The 18,459-nt window shown below is 51.6% G+C and overlaps 1 protein-coding gene across 1 annotated transcript in view; it reads left to right on the top strand.

The window, feature by feature from the left end:
* Positions 1-18,459, top strand: part of LOC115183658 (formin-2) — a 103,381-nt gene that overhangs the window by 68,618 nt on the left and 16,304 nt on the right. The window contains exons 14-15 of the mRNA XM_029744763.1: positions 2,499-2,619; positions 14,334-14,426. Coding sequence (XP_029600623.1) covers positions 2,499-2,619; positions 14,334-14,426 — 214 coding nt within the window. The remainder of the gene's footprint in view (positions 1-2,498; positions 2,620-14,333; positions 14,427-18,459) is intronic.

Raw genomic sequence — 18,459 nt, 5'->3', positions numbered from 1 at the left:
TAGCTAGGTGAAGCCCGGTAAGGCGTTTAGCTAGATGAAGCCCGGTAAGGCGTTTAGCTAGATGAAGCCCGGTAAGGCGTTTAGCTAGATGAAGCCCGGTAAGGCGTTTAGCTAGGTGAAGCCCGGTAAGGCGTTTAGCTAGATGAAGCCCGGTAAGGCGTTTAGCTAGGCGAAGCCCGGTAAGGCGTTTAGCTAGGTGAAGCCCGGCAAGGCGAGGCGTTTAGCGAGGCGAAGCCCGGTAAGGCGTTTAGCTAGGCGAAGCCCGGTAAGGCGTTTAGCTAGATGAAGCCCGGTAAGGCGTTTAGCTAGATGAAGCCCGGTAAGGCGTTTAGCTAGGTGAAGCCCGGTAAGGCGTTTAGCTAGGTGAAGCCCGGTAAGGCGTTTAGCTAGGTGAAGCCCGGTAAGGCGTTTAGCTAGGTGAAGCCCGGTAAGGCGTTTAGCTAGGTGAAGCCCGGTAAGGCGTTTAGCTAGGCGAAGCCCGGTAAGGCGTTTAGCTAGATGAAGCCCGGTAAGGCGTTTAGCTAGGTGAAGCCCGGTAAGGCGTTTAGCTAGATGAAGCCCGGTAAGGCGTTTAGCTAGGTGAAGCCCGGTAAGGCGTTTAGCTAGATGAAGCCCGGTAAGGCGTTTAGCTAGGTGAAGCCCGGTAAGGCGTTTAGCTAGGTGAAGCCCGGTAAGGCGTTTAGCTAGGTGAAGCCCGGTAAGGCGTTTAGCTAGGTGAAGCCCGGTAAGGCGTTTAGCTAGGTGAAGCCCGGTAAGGCGTTTAGCTAGGTGAAGCCCGGTAAGGCGTTTAGCTAGATGAAGCCCGGTAAGGCGTTTAGCTAGGTGAAGCCCGGTAAGGCGTTTAGCTAGGTGAAGCCCGGTAAGGCGTTTAGCTAGGTGAAGCCCGGTAAGGCGAGGCGTTTAGCTAGGCGAAGCCCGGTAAGGCGTTTAGCTAGGCGAAGCCCGGTAAGGCGTTTAGCTAGATGAAGCCCGGTAAGGCGTTTAGCTAGACGAAGCCCGGTAAGGCGTTTAGCTAGGCGAAGCCCGGCAAGGCGAGGCGTTTAGCGAGGCGAAGCCCGGCAAGGCGAGGCGTTTAGCGAGGCGAAGCCCGGCAAGGCGAGGCGTTTAGCGAGGCGAAGCCCGGCAAGGCGAGGCGTTTAGCGAGGCGAAGCCCGGCAAGGCGAGGCGTTTAGCTAGGCGAAGCCCGGCAAGGCGAGGCGTTTAGCTAGGCGAAGCCCGGCAAGGCGAGGCGTTTAGCTAGGCGAAGCCCGGCAAGGCGAGGCGTTTAGCTAGGCGAAGCCCGGCAAGGCGAGGGCGTTTAGCTAGGCGAAGCCCGGCAAGGCGAGGCGTTTAGCTAGGCGAAGCCCGGCAAGGCGAGGCGTTTAGCTAGGCGAAGCCCGGCAAGGCGAGGCGTTTAGCGAGGCGAAGCCCGGCAAGGCGAGGCGTTTAGCTAGGCGAAGCCCGGCAAGGCGAGGCGTTTAGCTAGGCGAAGCCCGGCAAGGCGAGGCGTTTAGCGAGGCGAAGCCCGGCAAGGCGAGGCGTTTAGCGAGGCGAAGCCCGGCAAGGCGAGGCGTTTAGCGAGGCGAAGCCCGGCAAGGCGAGGCGTTTAGCTAGGCGAAGCCCGGCAAGGCGAGGCGTTTAGCTAGGCGAAGCCCGGCAAGGCGAGGCGTTTAGCTAGGCGAAGCCCGGCAAGGCGAGGCGTTTAGCTAGGCGAAGCCCGGCAAGGCGAGGCGTTTAGCTAGGCGAAGCCCGGCAAGGCGAGGCGTTTAGCTAGGCGAAGCCCGGCAAGGCGAGGCGTTTAGCTAGGCGAAGCCCGGCAAGGCGAGGCGTTTAGCTAGGCGAAGCCCGGCAAGGCGAGGCGTTTAGCTAGGCGAAGCCCGGCAAGGCGAGGCGTTTAGCGAGGCGAAGCCCGGCGAGGCGTTTAGCGAGGCGAAGCCCGGCAAGGCGAGGCGTTTAGCGAGGCGAAGCCCGGCGAGGCGTTGTGCAGCAATACGCCATCTCATCTGGTTTGGGGTTAGTGGGACTATCATTTGTTTTTCGACATGACAATGACCCAACACACCTCCAGGCTGTGTAAGGGCTATTTGACCATGAAGGAGAGTGATGGAGTGCTGCATCAGATGACTTGGCCTCCACAATCACCCGACCTCCACTCAATTGAGTTGGTTTGGGATGAGTCGGACCGCAGAGTGAAGGAAAATCAGCCAACAAGTGCTCAGCATATGTGAGAACTCCTTCAAGACTGTTGGAAAAGCATTCCTCATGAAGCTGGTTAAGAGAATGCCAAGAGTGTGCAAAGCTGTCATCAAGGCAAAGGGAGGCTACTTTGAAGAATCTAAAATATATATGGATTTGTTTAACACTTTTTTTGGTTACTACACGATTCCATATGTGTTTCACAGTTTTGATGTCTTCGGTATTATTTTACACTGTTGAAAATAGTAAATTACTACCCTAACCCCGCTGATGTGTCTAATGCTCTGTTCTCTAAGGACAAAGGTCATGTCATGTATTCTCAGGATGCCGGCAGGGAGACGTGCCTCTACCCTCTCCCTGAGCCCCAGGATCTGTTCCAGGCTTCACAGATGAAGTTTGAGGACTTTCAGAAGGACCTGACCAAGCTAAAGAAGGACCTCAGAGGTAACTACTGAACCAAAATATATAAACGCATCAATTTCAACATTTTTACTGAGTTACAGTTCATATAAGGAAATCAGTCAATTGAAATAAATTAATTAGGCCCTAATCTATGGATTTACCATGACTGGGAATACAGATATGCTTCTGTTGGTCACATATACACTACATTATCAAAAGTATGTGGACACCTGCTCGTTGAACATCTCATTCTAAAATCATCTGCATTAATATGGAGTTGGTCCCCCCCCTTTGCTTCTATAACAGCTTCCCCTATTCTGGGAAGGCTTTCCACTAGATGTTGGAACATTGCTGAGAGGGGACTTGTTTCCATGCAGCCTCAATCATTTGTTAAGTCAGGCACTGATGTTGGGCGATTTTAGGCCTGGCTCGCAGTCGGCGTTCCAATTCATCCCAAAGGTGTTCGATGTCATTGTATGCAGTAGCGTTAAGATTTCCCTTCAGTGGAACTAAGAGCCTTAAAAAAAAACGAAAAACAGCCCCTGACCATTATTCCTCCTCCACCAAACTTTACAGTTGGCACTATGCATTCGGGGCAGGTAGTGTTCTCCTGGCATCTGCCAAACCCAGATTCATCCGTCGGACTGCCAGATGGTAAAGCACCTCTCCTAGGCCCTCATCACTCCAGAGAATGCGTTTCCGCCCCTCCAGAATCCAATGGCGGCGAGCTTTACACCACTCCAGCCAACTCTTGGCATTGTAAATGGTGATCTTAGGCTTGTGTGCGGCTGCTCGGCCGTGGAAACCCATTTCGTGACGCTCCCGGCCAACAGTTATTGTGCTGACGTTGCTTCCAGAGGCAGTTTGGAACGCTGTAGTGAGTGTTGCAACTGAGGACAGATAATTTTTTGCGCTTCAGCACTCTGTGGTCCAATTCTGTGAGCTTGTGTGGCCTACCACTTCGCGCCTGAGCCGTTGTTGCTCCTAGACGTTACCTACTACCTCTCCTAGGCCCCCTGCCTCTCCTAGGCCCTCTACCCCTCCCTGCCTCTCCTAGGCCCTCTACCCCTCCCTGCCTCTCCTAGGCCCTCTACCCCTCCCTGCCTCTCCTAGGCCCTCTACCCCTCCCTGCCTCTCCTAGGCCCTCTACCCCTCCCTGCCTCTCCTAGGCCCTCTACCCCTCCCTGCCTCTCCTAGGCCCTCTACCCCTCCCTGCCTCTCCTAGGCCCTCTGCCCCTCCCTGCCTCTCCTAGGCCCTCTGCCCCTCCCTGCCTCTCCTAGGCCCTCTACCCCTCCCTGCCTCTCCTAGGCCCTCTACCCCTCCCTGCCTCTCCTAGGCCCTCTGCCCCTCCCTGCCTCTCCTAGGCCCTCTGCCCCTCCCTGCCTCTCCTAGGCCCTCTGCCCCTCCCTGCCTCTCCTAGGCCCTCTGCCCCTCCCTGCCTCTCCTAGGCCCTCTGCCCCTCCCTGCCTCTCCTAGGCCCTCTACCCCTCCCTGCCTCTCCTAGGCCCTCTGCCCCTCCCTGCCTCTCCTAGGCCCTCTGCCCCTCCCTGCCTCTCCTAGGCCCTCTGCCCCTCCCTGCCTCTCCTAGGCCCTCTGCCCCTCCCTGCCTCTCCTAGGCCCTCTGCCCCTCCCTGCCTCTCCTAGGCCCTCTGCCCCTCCCTGCCTCTCCTAGGCCCTCTGCCCCTCCCTGCCTCTCCCAGGCCCTCTGCCCTCTACCCTCCCTGCCTCTCCCAGGCCCTCTACCCTCCCTGCCTCTCCCAGGCCCTCTACCTCTCCCAGGCCCCCTCCCTCCCTGCCTCTCCCAGGCCCTCTACCCTCCCTGCCTCTCCCAGGCCCTCTACCCTCCCTGCCTCTCCCAGGCCCTCTACCCTCCCTGCCTCTCCCAGGCCCTCTACCCTCCCTGCCTCTCCCAGGCCCTCTACCTCTCCCAGGCCCCCTCCCTCCCTGCCTCTCCCAGGCCCTCTACCCTCCCTGCCTCTCCCAGGCCCTCTACCTCTCCCAGGCCCCCTCCCTCCCTGCCTCTCCCAGGCCCTCTACCCTCCCTGCCTCTCCCAGGCCCTCTACCCTCCCTGCCTCTCCCAGGCCCTCTACCCTCCCTGCCTCTCCCAGGCCCTCTACTCCCCTCCCTGCCTCTCCCAGGCCCGCTACCCCCCTCTACCTCTCCCAGGCCCCCTCCCTCCCTGCCTCTCCCAGGCCCTCTACCCTCCCTGCCTCTCCCAGGCCCTCTACCTCTCCCAGGCCCCCTCCCTCCCTGCCTCTCCCAGGCCCTCTACCCTCCCTGCCTCTCCCAGGCCCTCTACCCTCCCTGCCTCTCCCAGGCCCTCTACCCTCCCTGCCTCTCCCAGGCCCTCTACTCCCCTCCCTGCCTCTCCCAGGCCCGCTACCCCCCTCTACCTCTTCTAGGCCCCCTCCCTCCCTGCCTTTCCTAGGCCCCCTCCCTGCCTCTCCTAGGCCCTCTACCTCTCCTAGGCTCTCTACCCCTTCCTGGTGTTCCAGAACAGTGCTTCTAATGCCAGCCAGGCCAGGGAGAGAGTTGCACCAGGCTTGTTTGTGTAGTGTACAGCTCTCTGAAAAGCCTACTCCTTCACCATGCCTGTGTATTTCTCCGTAGGCCCTCTCTCTGTTTGACCGTTACCTTGTTCTCGTGATTGCTCATCATACAGGGGTTGCTTGAATTATTATTCAAATTATCCAGGGAGCTTCAGACATAAGGACTCCACTTCCATGTGTAAATATTGACGTAAATGTAGTGTACAGCGCTGGCAGAGAACAGGGCTTTGAACACAGTGTGTAAACTACAAGTCATTTTCCTGAAGGTCAAGCATTTAGAAGGCTGGAAGTTGTTAACACATTGGAACATTGGAAATGGTAAACAGATCTTTCTCTCTTTTTCAAGGTCACTCTGTAACTCTCTCTCTCTCTCTCTCTCTCTCTCTCTCTCTCTCTTTCTCTCCCTTTCTCTCCCTTTCTCTCAAAACATTTTTTTTTAAAGAATAGACTTCTCACCGTCTTCCCGCTATATTTTTTTAAATCCACACGTCTGTTTTATCAATCCACCAGATGAAACCTGACCCATCTAGAAAGCACTGAGGTGACTGCTGTCAGAGCCCCTCGCGCAGGCCAGGGAGAGGGCAGGGCATCAGCCTGTTTCAGAGGTGGGCATGCCTGTTTCAGAGGTGGGCATGCCTGTTTCAGAGGTGGGCGGCCTGCCTGTTTCGGGAGGTGGGCGGCCTGCCTGTTTCGGGAGGTGGGCGGCCTGCCTGTTTCGCAGAGGTGGGGCGGCCTGCCTGTTTCGCAGAGGTGGGCGGCCTGCCTGTTTCGCAGAGGTGGGCGGCCTGCCTGTTTCGCAGAGGTGGGCGGCCTGCCTGTTTCGCAGAGGTGGGCGGCCTGCCTGTTTCGCAGAGGTGGGCGGCCTGCCTGTTTCGCAGAGGTGGGCGGCCTGCCTGTTTCGCAGAGGTGGGCGGCCTGCCTGTTTCGCAGAGGTGGGCGGCCTGCCTGTTTCGCAGAGGTGGGCGGCCTGCCTGTTTCGCAGAGGTGGGCGGCCTGCCTGTTTCGCAGAGGTGGGCGGCCTGCCTGTTTCGCAGAGGTGGGCGGCCTGCCTGTTTCGCAGAGGTGGGCGGCCTGCCTGTTTCGCAGAGGTGGGCGGCCTGCCTGTTTCGCAGAGGTGGGCGGCCTGCCTGTTTCGCAGAGGTGGGCGGCCTGCCTGTTTCGCAGAGGTGGGCGGCCTGCCTGTTTCGCAGAGGTGGGCGGCCGGCCTGCCTGTTTCGCAGAGGTGGGCGGCCGGCCTGCCTGTTTCGCAGAGGTGGGCGGCCGGCCTGCCTGTTTCGCAGAGGTGGGCGGCCGGCCTGCCTGTTTCGCAGAGGTGGCCGGCCTGCCTGTTTCGCAGAGGTGGGCGGCCGGCCTGCCTGTTTCGCAGAGGTGGGCGGCCGGCCTGCCTGTTTCGCAGAGGTGGGCGGCCGGCCTGCCTGTTTCGGAGCATAACCATATCAGGGTCATTTGGAGTAATTGGGCCAATTTCTCTCTGATTCTCTTAGTTTAATGTGGTTCCAAGCAGCTCATTAAATGTTGAGACGAGGAAGCAGGAGAGAGTTGTGTATAAACACATCCTAGTTCCTACCCTGAACTCTGACAGCTTGGTTGATTCCCAAATGGCACCCTATTCCCTATATAAACCTAGTGCACTACATAGGGAATAGGGCTGTAGTATAAACCTAGTGCACTACATAGGGAATAGGGCTGTAGTATAAACCTAGTGCACTACATAGGGAATAGGGCTGTAGTATAAACCTAGTGCACTATATAGGGAATAGGGCTGTAGTATAAAGTAGTGCACTATATATAGGGAATAGGGCTGTAGTATAAAGTAGTGCACTATATAGGGAATAGGGCTGTAGTATAAAGTAGTGTACTATATAGAGGAATAGGGCTGTAGTATAAAGTAGTGCTCTATATAGGGAATAGGGCTGTTGTATAAAGTAGTGCACTATATAGGGAATAGGGCTGTAGTATAAAGTAGGGCACTATATAGGGAATAGGGTGCCATCTGGGACACAGAGGGAGAGGGAGAGCAGCCATGGTCGTTGCCAAAATGGCCACCGTGCTAGACGCCAAAATGGCCACCGTGCCAGACGCCAAAATGGCCACCGTGCCAGACGCCAAAATGGCCACCGTGCCAGACGCCAAAATGGCCACCATGCTTAACTCGATTCAGTTAGCTCTTAGAGACACTATCAGGCTGTAGATGGACATTTTGAGTGGCTAGTCCTCAATGCCTTCATTCAACCTAATGAGTTTCAGTAGCCGGCTGTACCTTTTTATAAAGCTCTACATTCTACATGTTCTACTGATGAGGAGCAGTTGATCGCAGGCAGCTATCGCTCTGTCAGGACTGAGACGGTGTTTCTCCTCCTGTCATCGGGCCTCAACCACCGGAGAGACCATTTACACTTTAATTACAGGGGGGGTCACATGGTCCCGACGGAGAAGGGCGACGTCTTAAGAGTTCCAACCCATCTTGACCATTTTAGTGACTTGTATTGTTTTAATCTTTTAATAGTTATACTATTATCACTAACCTTGATTTAGACTTTATCTCCGACTCATCTGTTCATACCTGGACCATAATCCTTTGCTCCACGGGCAAAGAGAACCGAATGGCGCTCCCCTCCGTTCTATTGGCCGATGTCCAGTCACTCAATAACAAGACGGATGAGCGTCGTCCCAGAGTCGTCTATCAGAGAGACTTGACCAATATAATGTCTTAGTGAAACGTGGCTGGATGAGGATGCACGTCGTACTCGGTGGATTCTCCAGGATCAGACGGCGGCTTCAGGAAAAACAATGTTTTTTGTTGTTTTTTTCCCATAAATAACTGATGTGCTGCTTGAAGTTTTGAAGGAGATTTTGTGCTTTTGATCACATGGTTTTTTTAATGCAGGGTGACCTTCAAACCGTCCCACCTCACTCATAGCCAACACATCTCCTGTTCCACTATGGTCGCTATATCTCTAGACCACCTGTATTCTACAACACAGAAACGCATGCAAGGCACTCCCTCGTTCCTCCCTTCGGCAAATCTTACCATGACTCCATTCATTCTCCTGCTTCCTGTTTACAAACCAAAATCTAAAACAGGATGTACCGGTGACGCACTCGATACAGAAGTGGTCGGACAAAACAGACCCGTTTACAATGAACGTGGACACAGACGCATACAAGACATCTACGACCTCCGAGTCTTCGAGCCTGCAAAAAGGCAATCGGAATGATATTACACAGACTATGACGCTCGTCGTATGCGACTGGGTCTTGCAGACGATAACGGATTACAAAGGGAAACCCAGCCATGAACTTCCCAGCGACACAAAACTCCCAAACAAGCTAAATTTCTTTTTTTTACGCTTTCTTCCAGGAATATAACACTGTGCCTTGAGTGGGGAAAAAAACCCTGATTTTCCTGACGACTGTGTGATCTCGCTCTCCGTGGCCGATGTGAGCAAAACATTTAGAACAGGTTAACAATCACAACGCCGGGGGCCCGGACGGAACGCCGGGGGCCCGGACGGAACGCCGGGGGCCCAGACGGAACGCCGGGGGGGCCCGGACGGAACGCCGGGGGGGCCCGGACGGAACGCCAGGGCGGGTTCTCAGAGCATGCGCCGACCAGCTGGCAGGTGTCTACAGAGATTTTTCAATCTCTCGTTGGTCCAAGTCTGCAATCCCAACATGTGTCAAACTGACCACCATTGTACCTATTCCCAAAGAGCTCCAAGGTAACCTGCCTAAATTACTATCACCCTGTAGCACTCGTGTATAATAATGAAGTGGTTTGAAAGGCTGGTCATGAAGCACCATCATCCTAGACCCACTCCAATTCGTATACCGCCCTAACAGATCCACAGATAAAGCAATCTCAATTGCACTTCGCACTGCCCTCTCCCACCTGGACAAGAAGGGGAAATAACAATGTGAGAATGCTGTTCATTGACTACCGCTCAGAGTTAAACACCATAGTGCCCCTTCCAAGCTCATCACTAAACTAAGGTCCCTGGGACTAAACCACCTCCCTCTGCGACTGACTTCCTGACAATTCGCCCCCAGGTGGTGAGGCTAGGCAACAACACCTCCGTCACGCTAGCCCGCAACACAGGGGTCCCCCTCAAGGGGTGCGTGCTTAGTTCCCTCATGTACTGCCTGTTCTCACCCACGACTGCGTTGGCCATACACGACTCCAACACCGTCATCAAGTTTTACTGACGACGACGACGACAACGGTGGAAGGCCTGATCACCGGCGGCGACGAGTCAGCCCACAGGGAAGGAGGTCAGAGACTCAGCAGTGTGGTGCCAGGACAACGACGTCTCCCTCGACGTCAGTAAGACCAAGAAGCTGATCGAGGACCGCAGGAGAAAGAGGGGAGATCAACGGCCCCCAAGAGGGGAGATCACCGGCCCCCATCCACATCGATGATGCTGTTGTGGAGCGGGTCGAGAGCTTTAAAGTTCCTTGTCGTCCACGTCGCCAATGATTTTCCATGGTCCAAACACACACTCAGTTTTCAGCCTCAGTAAATCCTCTCTGTTCTGTAGTTATATGGTCCTCTCTCTTTACAGTAAGCCCTCTGTTCTGTAGTTATATGGTCCTCTCTTTACAGGAAGCCCTCTGTTCTGTAGCTATATGGTCCTCTCTCTTTACAGTAAGTCCTCTCTGTTCTGTAGTTATATGGTCCTCTCTCTTTACAGTAAGTCCTCTCTGTTCTGTAGTTATATGGTCCTCTCTCTTTACAGTAAGCCCTCTCTGTTCTGTAGCTATATGGTCCTCTCTCTTTACAGTAAGTCCCCTCTGTTCTGTAGTTATATGGTCCTCTCTCTTTACAGTAAGCCCTCTGTTCTGTAGTTATATGGTCCTCTCTTTACAGGAAGCCCTCTGTTCTGTAGCTATATGGTCCTCTCTCTTTACAGTAAGCCCTCTCTGTTCAGTAGCTATATGGTCCTCTCTCTTTACAGTAAGTCAAGAGGCTCAGATAAATGCTAGTTAAGGGCCTGGTTCAGCTGGGCAGCGGGCGTCTCTAATGCTTTCTGCACTTTCCCCTCTCGCTCTCTCTCCAGCGTGTCGCTGGTCGGGCGACCTTGCGGTGCTTGCTCCCCGTCAGACAGAACCAGTTCTGTTGGGTTTAAACGGTGGTGTTGTGCTACAGCAGAGGAGGATATTTGGTTGTTACAGTACCAGAATAACCCGGGGTCTCTCCATCCATCCATCCCCCTCTGTTATATTGGTGATCTTCAGAGGTGACTGTAGGCTGGCTCTGTATTACAGACGGATGGCGTCGAGCCTACTGAGATGTGCTCTGGAAAGAACAACATGGCCCTCCCTGACACAGGCTATAAAGGTCAGGTAGAGAGAGGGCGGTAACAGTCCAGCTGGGATTTAGATTGGACGCTGACACTCTGACTCTAATTCATTATGGCCCACTGATTGGTGCGTGACTCTCGGAGCTTCACGGAAGTTTGAGAATAGATTCCAGAATTCCACAGCGTCAGTCTTCATTCAGGGGTTACCAGGGGTTACCAGGGGTTACCAGGGGTTACCAGGGGTTACCAGGGGTTACCAGGGGCGACAGGTGAATGGGGTCAGAATGTTGTTGGATGATTTGCCTTCGCAGCCACATGCAGTACCTTGACAGAACTTTCCAAAATTACAATCAAATTGTATTTGTTACCTGTGCTGAATACAACAGGTGTAGTAGACCTTAGTGAAATGCTGAATACAACAGGTGTAGTAGACCTTAGTGAAATGCTGAATACAACAGGTGTAGTAGACCTGACAGTGAAATGCTGAATACAACAGGTGTAGTAGACCTGACAGTGAAATGCTGAATACAACAGGTGTAGTAGACCTCACAGTGAAATGCTGAATACAACAGGTGTAGTAGACCTCACAGTGAAATGCTGAATACAACAGGTGTAGTAGTCCTCACAGTGAAATGCTGAATACAACAGGTGTAATAGACCTCACAGTGAAATGCTGAATACAACAGGTGTAGTAGACCTCACAGTGAAATGCTGAATACAACAGGTGTAGTAGACCTCACAGTGAAATGCTGAATACAACAGGTGTAGTAGACCTTACAGTGAAATGCTGAATACAACAGGTGTAGTAGACCTCACAGTGAAATGCTGAATACAACAGGTGTAGTAGACCTTACAGTGAAATGCTGAATACAACAGGTGTAGTAGACCTTACAGTGAAACGCTGAATACAACAGGTGTAATAGACCTCACAGTGAAATGCTGAATACAACAGGTGTAGTAGACCTCACAGTGAAATGCTGAATACAACAGGTGTAGTAGACCTCACAGTGAAATGCTGAATACAACAGGTGTAGTAGACCTCACAGTGAAATGCTGAATACAACAGGTGTAGTAGACCTCACAGTGAAATGCTGAATACAACAGGTGTAGTAGACCTCACAGTGAAATGCTGACTACAACAGGTGTAGTAGACCTTACTTACAGGCTCTAACCAATAGTTTAAGATTTTTAAGAAGAAAACAAAGATAAGAGATAATAATAACAAATAATTAAAGAGCAGCAGTAAAATAACAATGTGGAGGCTATGTACAGGGGGTACCGGTACAGAGTCAATGTGGAGGCTATATACAGGGTGTTACGGTACAGAGTCAATGTGGAGGCTATATACAGGGGGTACCGGTACAGAGTCAATCTGGAGGCTATATACAGGGGGTACCGGTACAGAGTCAATGTGGAGGCTATATACAGGGGGTACCAGTACAGAGTCAATGTGGAGGCTATATACAGGGGGTACCGGTACAGAGTCAATGTGGAGGCTATATACAGGGGGGTACCGGTACAGAGTCAATGTGGAGGCTATATACAGGGGGGTACCGGTACAGAGTCAATGTGGCGGCTATATACAGCGGGTACCGGTACAGAGTCAATGTGGAGGCTATATACAGGGGTACCGGTACAGAGTCAATGTGGAGGCTATATACAGGGGGTACCGGTACAGAGTCAATGTGGAGGCTATATACAGGGGGTACCGGTACAGAGTCAATGTGGAGGCTATATACAGGGGGTACCGGTACAGAGTCAATGTGGAGACTATATACAGGGGGTACAGGTTAGTCGAGGTAATTGAGGTAATATGTACATGTAGGTAGAGTTATTAAAGTGACTATGCAGAGATAATAACAGAGCAGCAGCAGCGTAGAAGTTAACTGCCTATGCAAATAGTCTGGGTATCCATTTGATTAGCTGTTCAGGAGTCTTATGTCTTGGGGGTAGAAGCTGTTTAGAAGCCTCTTGGACCTAGCCTTGGTGCTCCGGTACTGCTTGCCGTGCGGTGGCAGAGAGAACAGTCTATGACTAGGGTGGCTGGAGTCTTTCACAATTTGTAGGGCTCTGACACCGCCTGGTATGGAGGTCCTGGATGACAGGAAGCTTGGCCTAGGTGATGTACTGGGCCGTTCGCACTACCCTCTGTAGTGCCTTGCGGTCGGAGGCTGAGCAGTTGCCAACCAGGCAGTGATGCAACCTGTCAGGATGCTCTCGATGGTGCAGCTGTAGAACCTTTTGAGGATCTGAGGACTCAGACCCATGAGGGTCAGCGTTGAGGATGTGTTGATACCTGCCCTTACCAACTGGGGGTCGGCCCATCAGGAAGTCCAGGATCCAGTTGCAGAGGGAGGTGTTTAGTCCCATGGTCCTTAGCGATGAGCTTTGAGGGCACTATGGTGTTGAACGCTGAGCTGGAGTCAGTAAATAGCATTCTCACATAGGTGTTCCTTTGTCCAGGTGGGAAAGGGGCAGTGTGGAGTGCAATAGAGATTGCATCATCTGTGCATCTGTTGGGGCGATCTGCAAATTGTAGTGGGTCTAGGGTTTCTGGGATAATGGTGTTGATGTGAGCCATGACCAACCTTTCAAAGCACTTCATGGCTACGGACGTGAGTGCTACAGGTCTGTAATCATTTAGGCAGGTTACCTTAGTGTTCTTGGGCACAGGGACTATGGTGGTCTGCTTAAAACATGTTGGTATTACAGACTCAGACAGGGAGAGGTTGAAAATGTCAGTAAAGACACCTGCCAGTTGGTCAGCGCATGCTCACAGTACACGTCCCGGTAATCCATCTGGCCCCGCAGCCTTGTGAATGTTGACCTGTTTTAAAGGTCTTACTCACATCGGCTGCAGAGAACGTGATCACACAGTCATCTGGAACAGCTGATGCTCTCATGCATGTTTCAGTGTTACTTGCCTCGAAGAGAGCATAGAAGTTATTTAGCTCGTCTGGTAGGCTCGTGTCACTGGGCAGCTCTTGTCTGTGCTGAGTCACATTTATCAATTATTAATAGTTGATCAGGAAAGGTTAGTTCCACTCTAAGTAGAGGGCCCATTTCAGAGATGTTAGAGAAGGGGTCTGGGTAATAGTTTACCCAGAAAGGTTACTAGCGGTTAGAGTGGAGGGGAGGCAGGTAGCCTAGTGGTTAGAGTGGAGGGGCGGGTAGCCTAGCGGTTAGAGTGGAGGGGCGGCGGGTAGCCTAGCGGTTAGAGTGGAGGGGCGGCGGGGTAGCCTAGGGGTTAGAGTGGAGGGACGGCAGGTAGCCTAGGGGTTAGAGTGGAGGGGCGGCAGGTAGCCTAGCGGTTAGAGTGGAGGGGCGGCAGGTAGCCTAGCGGTTAGAGTGGAGGGGCGGCAGGTAGCCTAGCGGTTAGAGTGGAGGGGCGGCAGGTAGCCTAGCGGTTAGAGTGGAGGGGCGGCAGGTAGCCTAGCGGTTAGAGTGGAGGGGCGGCAGGTAGCCTAGCGGTTAGAGTGGAGGGGCGGCAGGTAGCCTAGCGGTTAGAGTGGAGGGGGGCAGGTAGCCTAGCGGTTAGAGTGGAGGGGCGGCAGGTAGCCTAGCGGTTAGAGTGGAGGGGCGGCGGGGTAGCCTAGTGGTTAGAGCGTTGGGTCAGTAACAAAGGTTGCTGGATCGAATCCCGAAGCTGACAAGGTAAAAAATCTATTGTTCTGCCCCTGAACAAGGCAGTTTAACCCACTGTTCCTAGGCCGTCATTGTAAATAAGAATTTGTTGACTTGCCTAGTTAAAATATCTGCCTTGCCTGGTTAAATAAAGGTTAAATAAATAACATGTCAATTGTGATTTATTTATTTATTTTTTTCTCTTGAAATCAGCCATTGTATTGCCAGTCTGTGGCCATCAGCCATTTTGTAAACAGTTTAGTGTTGTCTTGTCATTCCAGCGTGCAACACAGAGGTGGAGAAGGTGTGTAAAGTGTCATCTGAGGATCACCTGCAGCCCTTCAAAGACAAGATGGAGGAATTCCTCAGCCAAGGTAGGAGAGAACACACTACTATGGACACACACACACACACACACACACACACACTACTATGGACACCCACACAGCTTTGTTTTCAAGAATTTTGTGGGATTTTTTGAGGAGTAAAATTGTATTCCCATTCAAAGTCCTATTTTCCCCTGAACCCTAAAGCCTAAAATATACTTTTAACATATTTAAGAAATATAAAAAAAGTCCTATAGTTTTGTTATCCAACCTTGTCAGAACATTCTGGTAAGGTAGGACACCATGTGAAGTCGGACGTGGACGTACCGGGCGGGCGAGTTACACGCGGTCTGCTGTTGTGAGGTCACTTGGACATGCTGCAGCTTATGGTGGAGAAACATTGGATTTCAATTGGTATTTTTGGGGGGGGGTTCAGTGGAGATACTGATTTCGATTGGTATTTTTGGGGGGTTCAGTGGAGATACTGATTTCTATTGGTATTTTTTGGGGGGTTCAGTGGAGATACTGATTTCTATTGGTATTTTGGGGGGGTTCAGTGGAGATACTGATTTTCTATTGGTATTTTTGGGGGGGGGTTCAGTGGAGATACTGATTTCTATTGGTATTTTTGGGGGGGGTTCAGTGGAGATACTGATTTCTATTGGTATTTTTGGGGGGGGTTCAGTGGAGATACTGATTTCTATTGGTATTTTTGGGGGGGGTTCAGTGGAGATACTGATTTCTATTGGTATTTTTGGGGGGGTTCAGTGGAGATACTGGTTTCTATTGGTATTTTTTGGGGGGTTCAGTGGAGATACTGATTTCTATTGGTATTTTGGGGGGGTTCAGTGGAGATACTGATTTCTATTGGTATTTTTGGGGGGGTTCAGTGGAGATACTGGTTTCTATTGGTATTTTTTGGGGGGTTCAGTGGAGATACTGGTTTCTATTGGTATTTTTGGGGGGGTTCAGTGGAGATACTGATTTCTATTGGTATTTTTGGGGGGGGTTCAGTGGAGATACTGATTTTCTATTGGTATTTTTGGGGGGGGTTCAGTGGAGATACTGATTTCTATTGGTATTTTTGGGGGGGGTTCAGTGGAGATACTGATTTCTATTGGTATTTTTGGGGGGGGTTCAGTGGAGATAGTGATTTTCTATTGGTATTTTTGGGGGGGGTTCAGTGGAGATAGTGATTTTCTATTGGTATTTTTGGGGGGGGTTCAGTGGAGATACTGATTTCTATTGGTATTTTTGGGGGGGGTTCAGTGGAGATACTGATTTCTATTGGTATTTTTGGGGGGGGTTCAGTGGAGATAGTGATTTTCTATTGGTATTTTTGGGGGGGGTTCAGTGGAGATACTGATTTCTATTGGTATTTTTTGGGGGGGGATCAGTGGAGATACTGGTTTCTATTGGTATTTTGGGGGGGGTTCAGTGGAGATACTGGTTTCTATTGGTAGTTTTGGGGGGGTTCAGTGGAGATACTGATCTGTACTGGTGGTTTAATCTCACCCAGTGGACTTCACATTATTCACTTCTTGATGATCTTCCCCTGAAATGTACTAATTCCAAATTCCTCATTCATTACCCCCCCACCCCACCCACCCTCCTGTTTTCTTAAGGAAATGATGTGGACCCCAGTTGAAAGCAAAATCACTGAGCAGCAATTTCATTGAGCAGTAATTCCACCTATTGAGAGGCATTATAAATCAAAGTGACTCAGGGCATCCTGCTTGATTGTCGTGGCAGACTATTCCGGGCTCAGAGCTGTCGTGGGTCTGGTTAGGGTCTGGGTTAACTGGTTGTGATTTAGCCCAGACCAGTAAGAACCCAGCAACACTTAAAGGGGGAAAACTCCACCCCAAAAAACAAATATTTTGGTTTTTGTTTCATTAGTCCATTGTTGACGTAGTCCTAAAATCTTTTGCTTGTCAGCACCCAAGTTTTCAAAATACCTAACTTTCAAAATACAGAAATCATCCCCGTATGATGCTTTTTTTTGTTGTTGCATAATTTGATGCCGTGTTTTGCATCATATGAATCAAAATGCTTTATACAAGGATGTTTCCTGTATTTTGAAAGTTACATACCTTTAACATGAGTGCTGACAAGCAAAACATTTTGGGACTATGTCTACAATGAACTAATGAAACAAATACCCAAAGAGGTTTTTTTTGGATAGCGTTTTCCTTTAACACGGTGGATAATGCCTCGTGACCGTTGACGTTCCGTCCACCTGGAGAGGTTTTGTTACACTTCCATGGTCATTCATCTTTGCCTGTGACCCATGAGGACCTCAGGGTCTGAGGTGTTAAGGTTTAGTCCCTGAGCTGTCTGTCTGCCTGGAGGTCTGAGATGTCAGGGTTTCTGCCATCCACCCCTCCTCCTTCCACCTCTCACGCCGAGAACCACACTGCTGCAGGCTGCTGGGTCACTCTCCAGTCCTTTCAGCTTCAAGGTGGAATTTCTCTTTTTTTTACCCACAACTGGGATCAATTTGTCAGAGAGCACACAGGGCACTGACCCCTGATACCCTACTTTATCCCCTGATGCCCCTGAAGGAGGCCCTACTTCATCCCCCGAAGGAGGGCCCCTACTTCGTCCCCCGAAGGAGGGCCCCTACTTCGTCCCCCGAAGGAGGGCCCCTACTTCGTCCCCCGAAGGAGGGCCCCTACTTCGTCCCCCGAAGGAGGGCCCCTACTTCGTCCCCCGAAGGAGGGCCCCTACTTCGTCCCCCGAAGGAGGGCCCCTACTTCGTCCCCCGAAGGAGGGCCCCTACTTCGTCCCCCGAAGCTGACTGCACTCTAACATAGTTATTCAGGAAGTTTCAAGCGGGTCGTAGGCTATGATGTATGACAGCACCCACACACTTTACATTGAAATGGCAATCTAAATGGTTGCTTTGTCTTGGTGCAGGTCTCCCTGACTGGGAGGTAAAGGTTGTCTCGGGGCAGGTCTCCCTGACTGGGAGGTAAAGGTTGTCTTGATGCAGGTCTCCCTGACTGGGAGGTAAAGGTTGTCTTGGTGCAGGTCTCCCTGACTGGGAGGTAAAGGTTGTCTTGGTGCAGGTCTCCCTGACTGGTGAGGTAAAGGTTGACAACCAGGCAGGTCTCCCTGACTGGGAGGTAAAGGTTGTCTCGGGGCAGGTCTCCCTGACTGGGAGGTAAAGGTTGTCTTGGTGCAGGTCTCCCTGACTGGGAGGTAAAGGTTGTCTTGATGCAGGTCTCCCTGACTGGGAGGTAAAGGTTGTCTCGGGGCAGGTCTCCCTGACTGGTGAGGTAAAGGTTGTCTTGATGCAGGTCTCCCTGACTGGGAGGTAAAGGTTGTCTTGGTGCAGGTCTCCCTGACTGGGAGGTAAAGGTTGTCTTGATGCAGGTCTCCCTGACTGGTGAGGTAAAGGTTGTCTGTCTGAAGCCATGACAAGAAGAGACTCCAGTCCAGATAGAATTGTTGTAGAAGCTTGTTTGCATGTGGTGGTGGTTGTTTGTAATATGAGGTTAAACCAGACCGTGTTAACAGGTTATCTGACCATGCAACCAACCACCGGGATAGAAGTCAATTCTGAACCGTCACAAAAAAAATTCCGGAACACGTTGTTTGTGATTTTTAAAGGGTTTTCCATTGAAGCTGGACATTTAGTGTAATACCTGGCAGGCAACAGCACTTCCAAAGAATACACGCTAATTAGAATGACATCACATCCTGCCGTTAAGAACTGGAGGAACTCATGTTGCTGTAAGACATGTTGGTCCTGTCTAACGTCGTCATACTGTGATTTAATTAACTGGCTTTTTAATTACACCTTTTAGTTACAAGCCCGTTACAAAGTAGTAACAACGGGTCTAAAACTGCTGCTCTGCTGAACGTTTAGGAGGCATCCCAGAAGGCATCCTGTTCCCTAGGGCACTACTTCTATCCAGGGTCCATAGGACTCTCATCTAATATAGTGTACTACTACTATCCAGGGTCCATAGGACTCTCATCTAATATAGGGCACTACTACTATCCAGGGTCCATAGGACTCTCATCTAATATAGGGCACTACTACTATCCAGGGTCCATAGGACTCTCATCTAAT

This window comes from Salmo trutta, unplaced genomic scaffold (assembly GCF_901001165.1).
Source record: "Salmo trutta unplaced genomic scaffold, fSalTru1.1, whole genome shotgun sequence".
In the NCBI taxonomy this organism is placed as follows: domain Eukaryota; kingdom Metazoa; phylum Chordata; class Actinopteri; order Salmoniformes; family Salmonidae; genus Salmo; species Salmo trutta.
This window is presented reverse-complemented; position numbering and strand designations above follow the sequence as displayed.